Source organism: Pyrgilauda ruficollis, unplaced genomic scaffold (assembly GCF_017590135.1).
Source record: "Pyrgilauda ruficollis isolate IOZ18807 unplaced genomic scaffold, ASM1759013v1 scaffold24, whole genome shotgun sequence".
NCBI classification, from domain to species: Eukaryota; Metazoa; Chordata; class Aves; order Passeriformes; family Passeridae; genus Pyrgilauda; species Pyrgilauda ruficollis.
Window position 1 is genome coordinate 2,252,568 of NW_024523648.1, and position 19,855 is coordinate 2,272,422.

General features: G+C 38.2%; 1 protein-coding gene across 3 annotated transcripts in view; it reads right to left on the reverse strand.

Moving 5' to 3' along the window:
* Positions 1-19,855, reverse strand: part of TRDN (triadin) — a 222,549-nt gene that overhangs the window by 92,880 nt on the left and 109,814 nt on the right. Inside the window, exons 16-17 of one of the 3 annotated variants that reach the window (XM_041469826.1) lie at positions 3,382-3,417; positions 45-98 (exon numbers count right to left, since the gene is read on the reverse strand). The exons of the other annotated variants lie outside the window; for them this stretch is intronic. Coding sequence (XP_041325760.1) covers positions 45-98; positions 3,382-3,417 — 90 coding nt within the window. The remainder of the gene's footprint in view (positions 1-44; positions 99-3,381; positions 3,418-19,855) is intronic. 3 annotated transcript variants of the gene reach the window in all.

Here is a 19,855-nt window from a genome sequence, read left to right on the forward strand (position 1 = left end):
AGAGTACAAGAAATAGACTGCATGCAAACATTATTCTCCTTTACCTGCTGCTGCTGCTTTTTTGATGGTTGGGTTGGCTGCAGGAGCTTTTGCTGGCTCTTAAAAAAGTAAAAAAAGAAACCATTTATTACAAAGCATTTTATTTTAAAAACCCAACAGAAATCTGAGGAAAGGCTTCCAGTGAGGAAGCCTGTAACAATATTTTTAACTGAAGAGTTAAGCAAAGAGATTACCCAAAGGGAGAAGGGCTGAGTTGTCTTCAATAAACTCAAAGGCAACGACAGAATAACCAGCTGAAGGGTAGTAAGCTCTGGTTTTTAGGCATTGAGTCCCTTCTTTCAGCTTTTTCTGCTCACTATTTCAATATCTATTAGCAAAGCTGAGGAAAGAAGGCATGTAAGGGTTTCAGCATGGCCTTGCCCCTCAGGCAGCAGCTGTGTGCTGGGAGCCTCTGCATCTGATCTTGCAGCTAGGAGAGCAGAAGGTCCTGAGCCAGCCTCTAGCAGCTGTTGAGGACTCACTCTTGTGAATTCAGTAGTGGCACCTCAGGGATTCCCACAGCTATTCACAGTGGCATCCTTTCCCCTAATCTGAAACTGGCCCTGGTTAGAAGAAGTGAAATCGGGCTGTTTTTTCAAAGTACATCAATTGAGTTGGCTATTCCAGGAATCTCCCTCCATCCTGAAGAATGGAGGAGCATTAGGAGAACAACTTCATCTTTGATCATGCAATTTAAAGAGCAATTGCTGTATTCTCCTAGCAGAGAAACGTGCTCTCTGCAGCCGTTTAACTGTTTTTGGTCTTTTCATGAAGCAGTTGCATTATATTATCTTTGTTTGTAGAGCATGTCCTTGTGGAATGAAGGTCCCAATGATGAATGGTGTGAACATCCCCATGTGGATTTGGGGAATCTTAGTCCCATGTAGAAGAACCTAAATAACCTACTAGATTTATTCACTCTTTAGTGAATTTATTACTATTTAGTAATTGCTTTTATCCTCGGGAACAAAACAACCTGTACTTAAACCACAATAGTTTAACAAATATCCATAAGCTAAACTACACCAATGGTCATAAAAGATTTTTTGGTACCAACTAGAAGGTTCTTTAAATTAAAATTCACCTTTTCATATCTTGAGAGGAAATAACTAATCATTTTAATCACAAGCCAAATTACAGAACGCCAAAAAATGTTAGTTAATCCTGCACATCTGTCACTGTATTATTACAATGAAAAAGAACATGGCTAAATCAGGAATGTAATTTTGAATCCTTCCTCTCCAGTCTTTTGAGAAGTTCATAAAAGATGCATCAGATTGTCTTGTGAAACGGAATGAAAACAAAATATAGTTTGCATGTGCAATGTGGATTGCTTTATTTCCTTCCATTTAAAAGCCCACAGCTGATAATTATATCCTAACTTAATTATTATCACAGCATTGTAATTATTTGGGGTATTCAACCCTCCTTCAGCCAAATTTGTAGAAGACCTTGAAGAACAATTTACTCAGTATCCCTTTTCTGATTGCCTGTTTTTGCAGAAGGAGTCCGACACACATGCTCTACAAGTGTCAAATGCACCTAACATGAAATAGCAGGACTCTTTCATTTATCGCCTCTGAGCTCTTAGCTATGAGAGCAATGTCAAGCTATGCTTGACATTGAATTTTTTAAAACCTTTTTTCATAACATCTGTGAAAACAAACTAAGGTTTCTTTGTGTTATACAAAGATTTTGATTTTAAATATTTAATATCTGAGAAACTAAAATAATTTTGAGAAAAAAATAAAATTAAGGATATGTTTGACTAAAAATTTCTGTAATTGATTTAATTTTTATATAACTTTTTAGAAGCATTGAAACAAAATTGCCCAAAGTTTAAACTGGCTTTGGCATACCATTTCCAGTTTGCTATTCACAAATTATTTAAGTGCTAATGATTCTGTATCTTTACATGACCTACCTTCAGCTGGAAATTTTGCTCATGTGGTGGAGATGGGAAGTTTTGCTATGACAAATTGCTGCTGTGGAATTCTCCCATAAAAGGAATCACAGAATGGTTTGGGTTGGAAGGGATCTTAAATATTATCTCGTTCCAAACCCCTTGCCAGGCAGGGACCTCTTTCATGAGACCAGGTTGCTTAAAACTCCATTCAGCCTGGCCTTGAGCACTTCCAGGGAGGGGACATCCCAGTTCTCTGTGGAACCTGTTCCAGCACCTCACCACATCACAGTGAAGAATTTCTTGCTAATATCCAATCTAAACCTACTCTCAGTTTAAAGCCATTATCTCTTTCCCTTCCATTGCATACCCCTGTGAGAAGTCCCTCTCCAGCTCTCCTGTATATTTTATTTAGGCACTCGAAGGGTGCTCTGAAGAATTGTATGCGCAAATTAATAGGTCCTTTAAGACCTGCTTGAAAACAGGCTCTTATTTCACTAACAGGACATTACTTGCAGGGTAAGTCTATGAAATGATTTGTTAGATATTTCTGCAAAATTTGCATAAGAACCCAAAGTATAAGTTTTGGGGGTTTTTTCATTGCCAAAAGAAATCTCTTAATAAATTGCTGCAAAACTGAGGATGGCAGGAGATTGTTCTGCCATAGAAGTCACAAAAGTTCGTACATGGAAATGTATGAACTCTGACTCACTGAGGAAATATAACTCACTCTTTAATTGTGAATTTGAATCAGATTTTGAAACCCCATATTGTTCCTAATTTTTCTTATACACTGTACTTTCAGAACAGAATGCTGAGCAGATGAAGTATTACCAAAGATACTGTCTTACTGTCCTTACTGTGTTGAGGCATTGACACTTGCAAATTTGCAGAAAAGGAAGATGTATCTCCTCCCCTTTTAAATGATACTAAGTTCTCAGAGCATTTCTTGGCTATTTTTTTCAGAAGAGCGCAATCCCCATCTCTCTTCAGCCGCAGAAGTTTCTGTGTTTGAACCAGAGCTACCTCGACAGGCAGGGCCCTTGTTTTGCGTTTGTGAAGATAAATTTGGTGTTCCTCAGCATGTTCAACTCTGAGCCTTCCCAGTCTATTTATGAAAATTGCTGCCACTGAGATCACATTCAGCTGAGACCTCAATTTGACATTTCCTCCCCTATGAAACCTTTGTTTTTGAAGACAGTGATAGGAAAGAGGGGAAGGCAAAGCTGTCAGTCACAAAGAGGAGTGTGCGGTTAGAAGTAGGATAAGAACGGATTAAGAAAGTAGGAGGCAGCTGAAGTCTAAACATATCATTTTTCAATTATAAATGGTGTAGCTACTTCCTTCTTTGTATTTTCAACAACTCAATAACTAATATTTTTGGATTAATGAAATGCACTTTTGAAACTGCATGGCATATATAAGAGATAGTTCCTTACTTTTGAGTTCTTTGGATACAGCAGCTTCTTTTTTATCTGTAAGAGAAAAAACCCAAACACATATGCATAAAAACACAGTAAGGGTAAAGGTAGACAGAAAACTGCAGTGTGTGCTTTAGAGGTGAAACAGCTTATTTGCTATAAAGTGCATCGCTGTGATGCAGTGATTCATTCCACTTCTGATTGTTCCATGGAACAATGACACTAATTTAACCCTAAGGGTAAATACAGGAAAGCCTGTGTGACCCTAAACACTCTTGTTTAATTTTGGTGTAGTGATCTGTGGGGTTTGACACCATGGCTTACATGCAGCGGCTGAGCTATGGTTGCTCACCATGTGCACGTGGTCAGGCTGCAGGAACACAGGGAAGGACGTGCTAGCAGCCCAAGAACAGAGATGTAATGAAAGGCACTCTCCCTGCAGCTGTTGGCAATCACATAACTGAGGCCTACTTTAGAAGATTTTCCACTTAACACCTTTTGAACTTAGAGGAACTCAGCCCTACATATGGTCCATGTAAGAGCAGGCAAAATTCATCCCTGGTTGACTTGAAAAAACCTGAAATTGCTTAGCTGAATCAAAATGCAGCATGGTCAAGCAAACTACCAGAAAGACTTAACTAGGCTGTTCAGTCTACCTTAAGGTAGGATTTTTATACAACCTTTTTGCAGGACTTTTTTTTTTCTGATTGCTGAGAGATTTGGAATCTTTACTGGGGTGATATAAGCGTGCAGAAATATGCAGAGATAGCTTCTCTCTCCATTATAATTTTTGGTGCTATTCTACCTCAGGGTTTTTAGCTGGGTACAAAATCACCCATTTTTAGAAACATTCTTTGTGCTTAACACACCTTTTTTGCTGGTCTCACCTGTACAACCAAGAAATTACTTGTGAGGATCTTGTGAGACAGGAGCAAAGGCGTGCATAGAGCAGTGGTAGAAGGTACTCCCCTGGATGGTTACATGGAAATTAACATCATCTCTAATTAACTATAGCATTTCTGGAATATAGGCAGGATAATTCTTATGTCCACAACATACATGAATGATAAATGAATTGTGCTCTTACACACTAATCTAAGAAATACTTCAGGGCACAAACTGTCAAGTTAAATTGCTTGCAAACCCAAGACTATCCCATTACTTCTAATAATACAAAGTTGCTTCTTTTTCTGTTGCTTTCTAAATTGCTGTGGAGAAGTTGATATGAGATAAGGTAATGCAAATGACTGCCAAGTAGTCTAATAATCTTGAAAAATTTGGAAGAAAATATATTTCTACTTGGGTGATTTGTTGCTGTGAACTGAAATATTTCTGGGTTAATCTTCTGCTTCCACTAACTCTCTGTGAAAGCATGTTCTCCAGGCATTACTTCAAAGTATGATAATTACCACATTTAGATGAAATTAATCATGAAGCAGATTCCAGCCATGTTATCTGGCTAAGGACCCTATTGAAGCCTTCAAGAAGTGTCTATTAGTTGCCAGATATGGAAATTTTGAAAGGTATATATTGCAATGATATGAATCATTTATCTCAATAATCTTCCATTGCTGGAGGTTATAAAAAAATAAATAAATTGACAGCATCATTTACAATAACAGACTGGATCTAAATAAAGCCTTCAAGTTCTTTATTTCCTTTTTTCATATAAGTTACCATTTATTAGGGCAACATACTTTCATATATTTTAAACCCATAATTTATTTTGAAAGTATCAATATGTTTTCCCATCATCTGAAATATATAACATATAGTAAATATAGTAAACAGCTGGACAATTTTTCCAGTAAGAAAACCTTCTAATTTGGTGGGGTTGTGTATTATTTTTTATTTGTTTTTAAAGTGCAGAAAAATTACCAATACTTGGTTCCAACAATACATATTAATATGAAAATGTAAATACTGTTAGGATATTCTTTTCAAGCCAAGGGCTCACATTTGATTTCTAAAGCTGTATTTATCCAGCTAGGCTGGAGTGATTTACAGAAAATTGTCCAGAGGATGTTGTGTAGGACCTTGAACCATGGAAGTACCTTTGAAGGTGTAAGTAGCATTTACATCTACACACTTCATTGAAATTAATCACCAAGTTGCAAAGAAATGAACAACTGTTAGATGATGCAGAAAGAAGGAAAGCTGATAAGGACTTCTGAAGCCCTAAATATGGTTACCTGCTATGAGGCACAATTAACACATAGCTTATCAACTCAATGGAAAACAACACCAAAAATGACTTGGCCATTGAATGATACTGGTGCAATTTGAGACAGTGAGAAATTTGTCTCATTCATTTTTACGTTGCACAGGTCTAGGGTTTCACTTTTAAGCTATGAGAGTGTGGTTGGGAACATAGATTATATAAAATCAGGTTTTAATATTCATTATGTATTTTTCTTAAAAACAACAGCAATATGTTCTCTTGCTTCTTGGTGGGTATTTTTTTCCTGTTAGTTAAGAAGAGGAATTTCCCAAAAAACCCAATTTCTTCATAAAATTTTGAAGGCACATGAAAACACATATGAAGACACATTTTATATTTAGGTCTTCTTAAAGGGCTCCTGCAAACCATGCAAATACTGTGCAATTCAATAATTTGGGTACCTCTGACAACCCTATCAATTTCCTTTTCTTGAAAAAACCTGCAAAAGACTTTAAAAGTCTAAGCTAACCTGATGAAATAATTGGCCATCTGTGGAACATTGTGAAGCACCCTTTTCCTTTTCTGTGGAGGTATTTGAAGACAATTGTATTCTGGTCTATATTCTCAAAGAGTAAGCATGCTTGTACAAGCTCTCCTCAGGTGAATGAACAGGTTTTTCTTTTATTGACTCTTGTGAAAAACTAGAGTAATACTTAAAAAAATATTTTATTAAAAACCATCAAATATTTAAACAAATATGATCTTTGTTCTTATCTCTACAGCTGGAATGATCAGTTTTGAATTCAAAGTAGGAAGAGCATTTGGCAGCCAACACAGGTATATCTCAGTAGAACAGCAAAGCTGTATATTATTTTATTTTATTTTGCCTCTTTTTAGCACATAGCTCGATCTTTTCCTCAGGCCTCGATCAGCATTCGTTTGAAGTAAACTACCAGTACACAGTAACTACAAATGACATCTAAACTACACATGGGGCAAGAAAAAAATCCCTTTAAGCTTATATAGTGCCTTTCATGGCAGTGAGTCCCTAGGAGGTTGGTAATAAGCTATTAGACAAGGATGCCCCAGTGCTCTGGTACAGAGTTTAGTTGTTTGAGTTTAAACAAACTTCCAAAATGGAATATTTCAAACACTGCTATGAAGTGAATTCCAGATCTGGGGTTCACAAAACTTTTAGACCTTTTTAACAATGGATTTAAAATATACTGTACATTGTACATTTCAGAACAGGAGATCTGCTCCATGCAACCTATAATTTTGATGACTAAAAGGAAGTTCTGGGAAATTAATGGATCTCAAATTGTACTCTCTTGAAAGGCTTCTCTGTGTCTTTTTTCCTAGAAATCTCTCACTCAAACATACCTAGGGGTAAAAAAACCTTAAAGTATTATTCAGATAAATGAGCATTTCAGACAGTATATTGATAGCTCGGATAATGACACACCATGTTAAAATAACAGCTAAAACCCTTCTAATTAGAAAAAATTCTTGTATATGTTGTACTTAAAACAACCTTTCTATTTGGAAGCTTAAAAAAGGACTTATTGGTAATATCAAATTTACAAACAGAAACTAATTTCAACATCAGTGGGAACCACAGTGTCCAAGTTGAAGGGTAGCTAATATCCTAACCAAACATGTTGTAACCCAATAGATTCTTCTGCTGCTGATCTGAACTAAGGACCAAGACCCTGGTGAATTACCAGATGCCTCTGGAAGATATGATTCACTGAATCAAAAAATAAAGAAAAAATTAAAATGTTAAGCAGTTACTGAAGTAGGAATTCTCACCCGAAACCTCAATTAACACTTTCAACTTCTGTTTTCTACCTGATGATCACACACTAGAATGGACTTAATCAAACCCCACTGACTGGCTCATGGTCTACACATACCCCAGAAAATAGGTGGTGTGATGAAAATGCCTCACACAACGTGACCATAGTTCTCCAAGCAGAATGTTCCTAGTGAGACTCACACAAATCTTGCCTCATTTCTTGATTCTATTTATTTTGACATAAGTATTCAATTCATCTTGTGATTAAAAGTCAGAGAATAAAAAGAGAAGATGGCAGAAAAATGAACAGAAACTTCAAGAATCAGAAAAAAATTGTGTTGAAAATAAAAATAGCATTTTCCAGTGCTTTGAAGTCAAAACTATGTTGGTTTTTCAGAAAAAATCCCAAAACCTCCTGGCTGTTATTACCAACCAAAGCACAGTCAACTGAGTGCATGCTTTGGGAGCTTGGTTCTGGCTTTGCAAGTACAATGCAATAGCAGAATTTTCATGACATTACATCTTACAACTATGACAGCCAAGGTTCCCTTTGCTGCCCTGAGCAAGCATTCACATGACTGGAAATAAAAATGATAGCAGGTGGCATCTGATGGCTAAGAACTTCCATCATGTGAATGGAAAACATAACTAAAGTCACTCAGAGAACAGTCTCACTACTGTCTGCTCCCAAGCTAACAGATGTACCAGAATTTAGAAACAATTTATTAAGTGGCACAATTTGCAGCTAATATGATTTACAGTGGTAAAAGAGGAACACACCCCAGATAGCTGAGCATTTTTGAAATGAACTGCTGTTGCGCATATAGTAATTAAACAAGAATTGTCAAACCGTCTATTAAAATATATCGTGGTTTAACATTTTTTTTTCATTTATTTGGAGTTCTTAAAACTATTTTCCACAATATACTATTGATTTCAACTAATATTCCAACAATTCAGGGAAATGTTCATTCTTGAAATGCCTTTAAGAATTTCTTACTAAGTTGCTTTTTAACTTACATGATTTTTGATAATTTTTCACTAATTACATGGCATTACTGAAGTAATTTTTACCTTACCACATCTAAAAATATTGATTTCAGTTGCTTCTGAAACAGCAGTTGTCCACATATAGGGGTGATATATCAGGGTAATTACACCTTTCTGGTGTAATGTCTCCATTTTACGATAAAGATTTTAAAAATTCCCTACAACATAGAAATAAAGAAATAATATTTCTTCTTCTCAGTAGACTTAAAGTCTATGAAAATTGCTCTATCAAAATTGCTCATGGTAATCTAGGATTAATTTTTTAATATTACCGAACCCCTAAAATTTGACAGCATAAAAGAGCCATTTAGAAATATCAACATTTCTCCCACATGCAAAGTTCTGTGTTTGGACCAACACTTGATTTTGCTCCCTGTCTTGATCAGTGAGCATGGTATTGCCATATGCTCTGTGACAACTTCTGTCAAAAACTCTTGCCTTTCCAAAATTACATTTCTTGGTGGGCGTGAGAAAGGCATTTCATTTCACCAACGAGGCTGAAGCTGTGCACAAGGGAAAGCAAGGTACAGTGCAACTACTGCTTCAGAGCTGTTCCTGACCCACTACATGACAACAATAAACTCTGACCAGAGTTTAACTATCTTGCTTTGAGAATAATGCGGATGACAGGGAAATTCATTGGCAGAGGCCAGTAAGCCTTGAATCCCAGACTACAGGTTTTGCATTTCTATCTTTTGCCTGCAGAGATTTTCGCATGCAAAAAAAAGGGAAACTGCAGATAATGTTATTACAGCTGAGTAAAATGGGCAGATGCAGAGCTTCTGGGTGTTAAAATCAAATTTCCTCAAGCAACATGAAACTGGACTATGAGATAGAAATTTAAAAATTAACTGACAACTGTTGTGGTATGTAAAGGTGCTTGAATAATGTAGAAAAAGGAATTATCTAACTAAAATTCCTCTGTTGTTGATTCAATGGAAAACTGGTGATAGTGTTCTTAAATATAGAGAGACAATTTTCCACTGAGGCAGGAAAAACATGCAAAACTTTCCATCCATTCTCTGAAAAAGGTATCTTCTCAACTCAGCATTGTTTGTATTTCCTCTCCACTCAGAGTAGCAGGCTTTTTGATAGTTTCTAAATTTCTTTCATGTCTCCAAGTCCCTTCTGATCACCAGCCCTTGGAGGTGTTGTTTTGTCTCTGCAGTGTCCCCTCACACCACCATTTGCAAGACAACTCTATATTCTGTGCAGCCAATGGGTGCCTGCAAGCCATGGGCACCAGAGCATCAGAAACAGATAGCAACCTAAAGCCCCAGAGCTTTTCAGAAAGTGTTTTGGCAATGCACATGGATGAAATACTAAATGTTATCTCAAACAGATTTCCCAAGATTATTAAAAGGGTTAGCTCAATAGAGCAAAAAATAAAGCAAGTAGAGGAAGGATGTGAGCAGACAAGTGATTCAGTTACAGTACAAAAAAGCCTGCACTGCAGGAATGGCCAATTTCAAGTATAATAGTGGTTCATGTTTCCACTAATTAGTGATTTCTCCTTTCTACTTTGTAATTTCTGGAATGAATTCAGTCTCTCGTACTGCAGAGCATGTAGAAACTTGTTCATGTTAAATATATGCTCATGCATGAACAGTATCCTGGTTTGCATCAGAAATCCTGTGGCCAGAAGACTAGGGCAGGGATCATCTCTCTGTACTCGATACAGGTGAGGCTGCACCTCAAATCCTCTCTTCAATTTTGGGCCCCTCACTTCTTAAAAATCACTGAGGGACTGGGATGAGTCCAAAGAAGGGCAATGGAGATGGTGAAGGATCTGAACCACAAGCCCTATGAGGAGCAGCTGAGGGAACTGTGGTTGTTTAACCTTGAGAAAAGGAGGCTCTGGGGGTGCCTTATAGCTCTCACAATTACTTGAAAGGAGGTTGTAACAAGATGGGGATTAGCCTTTTCTCTCAGGTAATTTACAGTAGGACAAGAGCAAATGGCTTCAAGTTGTGCCAGAGGATGTTTAGATTGGATATTAAGGAAAATTTCTTCGCAAAAAGGATGCTCAAGCATTGGAAGAGGCTGCCCAGGGAAATGGTTGAGTCATCATTCCTGGGCGTATTTCAAGTGTATGTGTGTCCACTTGGAGACATGGTTTAGTGATGGACACGGCAGTGATGGGTTTAAGGTTGGACTCAATAAGCTTAAAAGTCTTTTACAGCCTAAAAAGGTGTTCATCAGGCATGGTTTAAAAAAGCAAAACTCAGGAGCATGATATGAGATTGCAGCCATCCACACACAGGAAGCCGCAAGCATGGCTAATTACAGAAACTGCAGTCCTTTCGAGAAAAGGTAGCAGTTTTTTATGTAGCAAATGTGAGTAATAACATTACTTCCTAAAACTTAGGAGTCAGATATTTCCCTGGAATAACCTTTTATTTGAATTAGTATAAATATTATAAGAGACGAGAAATTTCTTTAGCATTTTTATCTTTCCTTGAAACAGCTGGGGGATGCACTTAAACTTTTCTTAATAAAGCTCAGCACCAATACTGTTTCAATGATTCAGAAGAGAATTTTGGGTTAGAATAGGCTTTGTTAAGTGCATGCTGTGCATCCTTGTGATATCTCTTTCTGTACTCTTCAACACATTTTCATTTCTTTCTGTCTGTTGGATAGATAGATGTACGGATGACATCTAAAGGCATTATCTCTAGGAAGAAGACATTTTCTTATCTCTTAACACAGATGTTGTCAACATTCTCACTCTGTGAGAAGGGAAATCTTAAATAAAGAAATGTCCATCCATTCATCTTTATAGGTGACACAATACTCTAATTACACTCTTTAAGTGAGGCAGAATCTATGAGAATGCAACTTCATGCAGAACATACTGCAATCAAGATAAAAATCAATGCTTTTCTAACCACAGTTATGTATGGCTCTTCCGTTAAGAACATTTGCGTATTCTGTTTTCCTAATAATTCAATAATACTTTATCTGAGTTAGTCTCTCAGAGTTACATATAGCAAACCACAAAATTGTCTCTGCTTCTTGGAAAACAGGTCAGGAGAACAAGCACGGCCATTGGGAACATTTACTGAAAGGATCATAACTAAAAGTGAAGGGTAAAGGCTTATATTTTAAGTCAGAAATACCTCTGATCTACGAACCTTTAGAAGGGAAAGGCACACAAGAGACTGAAGTATACTTTCATTTCAGTGACATGAATGTCTTTATCTAATATGTGCTCATCAAAACTTAGTAAAAGCTTTTAAAGCTTTATTTCAAGGTCAAGGGAGAAATATTTTTTTCTTTTTAACTGTAAAACAAAAGAAAAGAAAGAAAATCATCCTGATCTCAGACTGTGAAGATTCCTCCTGACTGACTAACTGTGAGTCAAGCGATGAACTTGTCTGTTTAGCAACAGCAGAAAATAACACTGCATAGTTATGTCATTTCAGCCTGATAGATGTATCTGTGAATGGACATTTAACATAGAATCATTATCCCAAATATCAGCTCTGCTTACTCAGATACACATCTTATTTTGAGGGCATAGAACAGTTTTCCTTCATTAAAGAGATCAACTTTGTATTGTTTGAGGCATAGGCATATTCTAATCTTGTTATTTCTGGATGTGACTGGAAAAATAAACATTACATTAATCCCTAGACCAGCATAAAGAGAGTTGAGGTAAAAAAATTGATTCTTTAATTAAAGCTATGCCGCCCAGCTGCTTGCACAGCACAGGTAGTTCTTTCTGCATACCTGAAAGTCTAAAGGCAAACTGTTTATTTGGTTGCCTGTGTGGGCTTTAGATTATTTATCACATTTATGCTTGATTATTTCTAGTATCATATCTCCCCAAAAAGTTCTTTATGAGATTGACAGTACAGTGTCAGAAAAGGTTGCCTGTCAGACACTAAATTACTCCTCTGCTTAGCTCAAGGAAAGTTCTCTTGCCAACTCATCAAAAAGTTAGTGGTATTGCAAACCCAAGCCTCCTCCCTTTTATCTATATTTATTAAAGGGTTGACATTTCTAATTCTTTATTTAGTCCAAGATGGAAAAGAACAAACACAAAACAATTAGATCTGGATGGAGCAATACTCAGCATTGACTTGGAAGAATTCAACTCCTGATACTCAGCAAAAGAGCCGCTGAAAAATGCATTGCATTTATTCACCTGTTACTAACATTTCATGGACAGGGCAGCTGCAGCAGACAGTGAATACTCACCTTTTTCTGTGCTGGAGATCTCTTTGTACGACATATTGGGGGAGAGGGGGGTGGGTTGGGGATGGGAAGAAAATAAAAAATATTTCCAATCTGGAAACTACATGGAAAAATACAGTTGTTACTCCCGGTATGGAATGTGGTCAACATATCCAACCTCCCCCACACAATACAATCTGAGGGGGACTAAACAGAGGGTGGAGTGGAGTGGAGACTGTAGCCAGATTCCATCAAAACCCTTACACAGGAGGGAACTCTCTGGTACTTTTTAGTGGATAAGCCAGATAAGAGCTGAAAACCAAGAGAGATTAAGGAGGAAGGTCTGCTGTTAAGTCGGCAACTCTGGTAAAATCCCTTTCCTTGTCCCAATCCCAAGATTATCTCAGAAACTATACTGAGATACCCACCACCAAGGTACCACCACCCCTCACTGAGTAGAGGTATAGATGTATGACTAAACTCACTGAAGCTCTGCCTGAATGTACATATATAACACAAAAGTAAATTAAGAATCAGCAGAAGTTAGGGAAGACTCCATCATAACTTCTGGGCTCGGTCTGAACATTTCTCCTCCCCCACAGGGACACATATTGGGTAGGAGATCTATTCAATGCATATTGAATGATATTTCCTTCGTACATTGCTTTGAATACATTTTTGCAGTCAGACACTATCACTGACAATCCTTCAACCTAAACCTGGCACAATTTTATTAGTAGAGTGCTATTCTTGAGGAGTTAATGTGAGTCCTTAATGGGTGCTAGCAGTCACTGGCAGAGGTAAGGATGTGGAGATCCAGGAGGGGGTCTCTCTGTTTGGCATGTGACCCTGAACAAGTCAGTCCAAGCACCCGCTGATCTGGTGAAATGCTCAGTGAAGAGTCCCCATAATGGGACACTGACAGGCTGGTTGGGTACAAGAGTCTCAGTTTTCCTGGGATGCGGACAGACTAATCAAATGTTAAGGGTTTTAAAAAATCTCCCTTTTTCACATGACAGTGGGCAAGGATGGGAAAGGATCAATTTCCACTAAAGCTGATTCCTAGTAAAGTAAACTGGAGATGAGTCCTCCACCTGAGAGTCACCACATCAATTGCAATGGAGAGTCAATCTTAAGACAGAGTCAGTTTTTATTGTGAGGTGAAGGAGAGACAAGGGGAAGGCAGGAAAAACTTTTTTTTAACTCTTTCTCTCTTTGCATTTCATCTAATTTCTAACTTTTGAACACTAAAAGCTAACCACCTCCTGGAATGGCACAAGTGTTTGGTTTTGTTCTGGTATAGATTAATGTTACTATTCCTAGCTGAAAAACTCTTTCATTAGGTAATGGGGGCACAGAAGCACCGTGGTGACTTTGCAGCCTCTGTACTTTTTATAAAAGCAGAAGAGATGTTTAGGGGATCAGTTCTCACAGAAAATCAATGGCCTTCTGTGACATGTTTGTATGTCCACCAGGATATACATGCTGCATCTTTAGGCATGCTTTGAAATCATGTTATCAATCACTGATGATGATGGAGCATAGAATTCAGAGACCACTGAGTGCTTTGAAATTTCAGTGTAGGACATGCTTGAACTGCCTTTTGTCTTAACAAAATTCACATGGAGATCATGATAATTACCTTTCTGCTGTGCTTGCATCTCTATTCTGACAGATTTTTTCCCTTCTCCCTCGCTGTGAACCTGTTTTTATTCTTCTGTTTTTATCTGTTAGGGGGGGATACAATTTGATTTTTACTAAATAACCATATCTGTCTTGAGGATTCTGGAAATGTCAATTAGGAAAGCAGGCTTTTCTATTTTCCATGGAAGACCAAATACTTAGAGGATGACTACCAGTCTGCTCGGCTTAAAAAGGCTTATAAAAGTAATGCAGAAAGGAATTTCTGTTTTTCCAAAGAACCTGCAAGGCAGGTGTCTCCAGCTGCATTCCTGCATTAACTCTTCACTACATTCTCTTTTAGCTTATTATGTATGTCTCTGAGGGTATACCTCTGTAATGCTCAAGGCTAGAACACCCCATCAGGCTCTCTAGTCTGACATTTTGTTGTCAGAGACTCCTATATTTCAGCCAGGCACCTTTTCAGCTGGTGTGTATTTTTCATTAGGTAAACAATCATCTTCTGCAGACACCAGGGAAAGCAATATCCACCCTGTGCTGTGGTAGTTTATCACTCTTAGTGTTAAGAACACGTACCTCATTTTCAGTCAGGATTCAGTTAGCTTCAGCTCCCAGTCATTCATTCTTGTTTAACTGTCCCTACTGTGTTAAAGAGAGCTATTGTAGCCAGAATAGCCAGAATGCTTTCTTTTTTTTTTTTTTTTTTTGCGAAGGTACTTAGCATCCACAAAAACCAAGTCATCTCTTTCTGAATAGATGAATTGAATAATTTATTCTTCTATGTGAAAAAAAAATAAAATTCCTTTCTTTGTAAATAACTCAAGTGACTTTTTTTTTGTTCTTCCTCCAATTTTACATGCAACTTCCAGTCTCTTCAGTGCTTTATAGACAGGTGATGTGTGGCCATGGTCAGTGTCCTCTGTTACAAGGTTTATAATTTCATGTCTGTATGAAAAAGTATCAACCTCAATTTTCCATTCACCTTGTCAGTTATAAAGCTACCTTCCAGATGTAAATGTAAGTGCCAATATAACATGAGACAGTAGGGAACTGGGCCCTGAGGTTAGAAAGACTATATTTGGGTGTCACAAGAGAACATAACTCTGAGTAATGGGATAAAATTAAGCAGGAGAAAATTTAGGCAGACTGGAATGAAATACTTCTTAACTGTGAGATCTATGAGGTTGTAGAATAATCTTCTGTGGGAATTGATGGAGGCCTAGTTACTTCAGGCATTTAGAACTAAACTGGTTAAAGCACTTGAAGATATTCTGTAAGGAATTATCCTGCATTGCCAGAAGGAAGGATTAGATGACCTAGTAGGTCATTTCCATCTCCTCTTTCTGTGATTTTGTTGTACAAAGCCCCATGAACAGGAAATTGTTATCAAAGTTAAGAGATGCCCCTAAACCCTGTTTGTGTAAGAGAAAAAAAGAATAAATTACATCACTTGCTGGTAACTGCGCAGGAATCCTAATCCAGCATTTCTGTGGGTTAGTAAATACTACCAGTGCTAGTGGCTGCATGCATAGTTTGTGAAAGAAGAAGCATCTGCTAATGAAAAAATGTCAGGAAACTGCAAGTGAATTATGAATAGGATGCCAGAGAAGAGCAGTAGGAAGGGAAAAATCAGAATGAGCCCGACATGCAGAGTAGGGTCATGAGCAAGTTATTAGTCAGGAATGGATTGGCCTGTAGTAGAGGAGATGAAACCTGAAGCTGCAGTCATCCATCTGGGAAAACTAGGTGGTTTTTATAGGCTTTTGTGTATGGGCATTGATTCACATAATGATATTACCAATTGGAACCATAATTAAGATGAAATCAGAGACAGGGTCTTTGCCAAAGGTTGTATGAACCCACAAAAAGCCAAACCTCTGCAGAAATGTATAGATGGATGAGCAGTCTAGCAAAGAAAACTGTCAAAAGAATACTGATAAGAAATAACTTAGAGAAGGATCACGCAGTTCTAAGGTCCTTAAGTTTCTCCTTTGTTTTGTGCGTGTGTGCTTTAACGTGTTTTTTTCCTAAAACAGCTCTGAACTCATAACACATTGTGTTTCCTTATACATTCGTCTGCATGAGGAATCACAAAGCAACTCATTGCCTATTATTTCTGTTGCTTAATTTTTACATTTGTCTCTTCTCCTAATCTTTCTAAACTTAGCTGCAGATAAATGCAAACTGTAGGTTCCTCTCCTGGGTTCAGCTGGGAGGGAGAAATTAATTTCCTTCATAACAGTCTGTATGATGCTGTGGTTTAAATTTGTTACTCAGACATTTGTTAGATTTGTTAGCAAGCTTGAGTTTTGGCTATTGCCAAGAAGTGCTTGCACAGCATCAGAGCTTTTTCTCTTTCCCATTCTGCCTGTGCATACTGGGAGCTGGGAAAAGGTTGGGAGATGACACAGCTGGAACATCTGAAACAAATTACAGGGACTATATGGTAGGGAATGCACCAAATACAGCGGTGTACTCCCTACCATGTAATGCCTTGCTCAGCAGTAACAATTGAGAATAAAGGAAGAACAGGGAAAGGGTGTCCTCTGCTTCCACTGGCTGGGCATTGGTCTGCTTGGCAAGGTGGTGAGAGATTACATAATTTGTTTTTCTCCTCTTTATTTTATTTATTAATCTGTCTTTGTCTCAACCCATGAGTTTTGACATTTTTGTGTTAAGCTCCTGTTCTCCCCTTCATGTTGATAAGAGGGGAATGAATGAGTGACTCTCGGGATTTAGCAGCTGGCCAGGGTCAGCTCAATACAGTGTCTTTTCGTCATTAAAAATAAAAATGTAAAAAAAGAGTCAGACAAGGTTCTACCACTCAAAACTCCTACTTTCTGCTTGCTGTAGCAGCCATTCTGAAAACACATCTGGTCAATCCAAAACGTGTCATAGCACCTATATATGCACTCCAGTTTCTAAGTGACTCAGTTTTTACCTTTTCCTCAGAATTTCTTTAATAAGAAAGAAAATTTGTGAATAAACAAGTCTCATTTTGTGTATGTGACCAACCACTTTCAAAATATCTTGGGTTCTCTTGTTCTGATTTCACAATCCCTTTTTTACCTTGTAAGCAACCTAAATTGAGACAGCGTCTTCATCTCACTGGTTGTTGCAGATCTTACATTGTGGCCTCCTCTGAAACTCACATCATCCTCCCATCTGCTGGCATCTGTCATGTGGCATCTCTCACACAAGGGAACATGAGACACATCACTGTGCCCAAGATGGGCTGCTTGATGTTGTCAGACACTCAGCTGGAAACACAGTCCTTGCAGTGAGCAGGGTAAAGTGAGGAGTTTCAAACCCTGTTCTTGAGAGATGTCTTCCTACAAATGTCTTCCTGCAGCCCATTTGCTCATCAGGAAAAACCTAGGATCAACACTTGTATCCCCAATTGAAGTTAGATCAACCCAAAGCTTTTCAGGAAGTGTGATATGCATCTATTTCTCCAGATCAGTGAGTTAGCCAAGCACGTTTTTTTCCCTAATTATAACTTTTGTCATAAGGTATATTTTAATTAATTTTTACTTCTCTGGCTGTACTGAAAGTATTTACATTCCAAAATTATTCTTCTGAGAGTAGTGTTACATTTAGATGACATTCTAACATATTTCTAGCCATGAAAGCAGTAGGATAAGCAGCATGGGGAGTAAGTAGTAGGTTCATCATTACTTCAGCAAACTCTTTTTAAATAGCCATATTTGAAAGCAAACAACAAAAAACCCCTCAGGCATAAGGATTGAAAGAAAAAGATAATTTGCCACCAGGTGTCAGTAGTGGTTCTTTTATTATAATGGAAGACTTAAGACTGAAAAGGTAGAATCTGAGACAAAGTAGTCACAAAGTGAAATGCATTTTTTAAATTGCTGTTCAGACCAGAAATTTAAAAATGATCAAAGGCTTTTCTCTTCCTGCCTGTGTAGAGGGCAATAACAAAGAAGATACTATTGGTGTATAAAATGGTCTTTGCCCTCCATTTCCTACTAAACCATTGTGGGTTTGTTTTCAAATTACAAGGACTGCCCTTTTAAGAAAATGCATCTGTGATCAACCCATGCAAAAATTTGCTGGTACATGATCATCATATTTGCTTCTTTTCTGGTCACCTCCACTCTTCTCTACCTATTACTAATCTTTTTTCTCCAAGAAGACAGACTTAAAGACAGAGTTTCTTGCTGTCTTGATCTCACTGGGCAACAGAGTAGTGCCCAGTTAATAACCTGGTTATCCCAGTTTTGTGGCAGTCTTAAGATATTGTTTTCCATTTTTATGTCCAAGATAAACTTTTAGTTTGCTTCTTTCATGACTGCAGAGAGACTTCACTCGGTTGTTACAGTGCCATAATTAAAATGTACCTCGGTGTCTGTAATTTTAAGCCCCCAGAGACTTTCCCTATTCAGGAGGCAAAGATTTGCTGTGGTATCTAAAGAGAGACATCACCACTGCCCTCCTCTGCTAGCACTGCCTGGTGTGAAACATATGACACGGTATCATGCGTCATAGATATGTCTTTACCATATTAATATCTTTGTCAATGATCTGGATGAAAGGATCAAGTGCCCCTCAGTCAACTTTTTGGACAACACCAAGTTGGGTAGGAGTGTTGATTTTCTGGAGAGCAGGAAAGTTCTGGAGAGGGATTTGGGCAGACTGAATTGATGGCTGAGGCCAATTGTATGAGGTTCAACAAGGCCAAGTGACAGGTCCTGCACCCGGGTCACAACAACCCCATGCAGTGCTACAGGCTGTTGGAAGAATGGCTGGAAAACTGACTGACAGTAAAGTATGTGGGGATGTTGGTTGACAGCCATCTGAAAGTAAGCCAGCCGTGTGTCCAGCTGGCCAAGAAGGCTGATGGTATCCTGACCTGCACTGGCAATAGTGTGGCCAGCAAGACTAGGGAAGAGATTGTCCCTCTGTACTTGGCATTGCTGAGACCTTACCTTAAAAACTCTGTTCAGTTTTAGGCCCCTTACTTCAAGAAAGTCATTGAGGTACTGGAGTGTGTCCAGAGAAGAGAGACAGAGCTGGTGAAGGGTCTGGACCACAAACCTTATGATGAGTGGCTGGGGTTGTTTAACGTGGAGAAGAGGAGGCTCAAAGTAGGACCTTATTGCTCTCAATAACTACCTGAAAGGAGGTTGCAGTGGGGTAGGTGTTGGTCTCTTCTCCCAGTTATCAAGCAATAGGACAGGAGGGAATGAACTCAAGCTGTTTGGGGGAGGTTTCGATTGGATATTGTGAAAAATTTCTTCACCAAAAGGGAGGTCAAGCACTGGAGCTGGCTGCCCAGGGAAATGGTTGAGTCACCAGCTCCAAAGGTATTTAAAAGATTTTCAAATGTGTGGGGATACAGTTTAGTGTGACTTGGCAGTGCTATATTAGTAGTCAGACTCAATAATCTTAAAGGTCTTTCCCAGCTCAAATGATTCTGTGATTGTGTGTTGGATGCATCCAAAAAATGTGTGTGCAACCACTGCAAGCTAGTTCCTTTATTTATGGAGTGGCTCCAGTGCTGCTTTGTAGGGGCTTCTACGCTCTGTTGGGAGCATGCATACACCAACACAACAAAATGGTAGTCAGATCCCTGATCTGGGACAAGTAGATCTGCATACCAGAACTGCTCAGGGATGTATTTAAGTGTGGTGGCCTTAAGA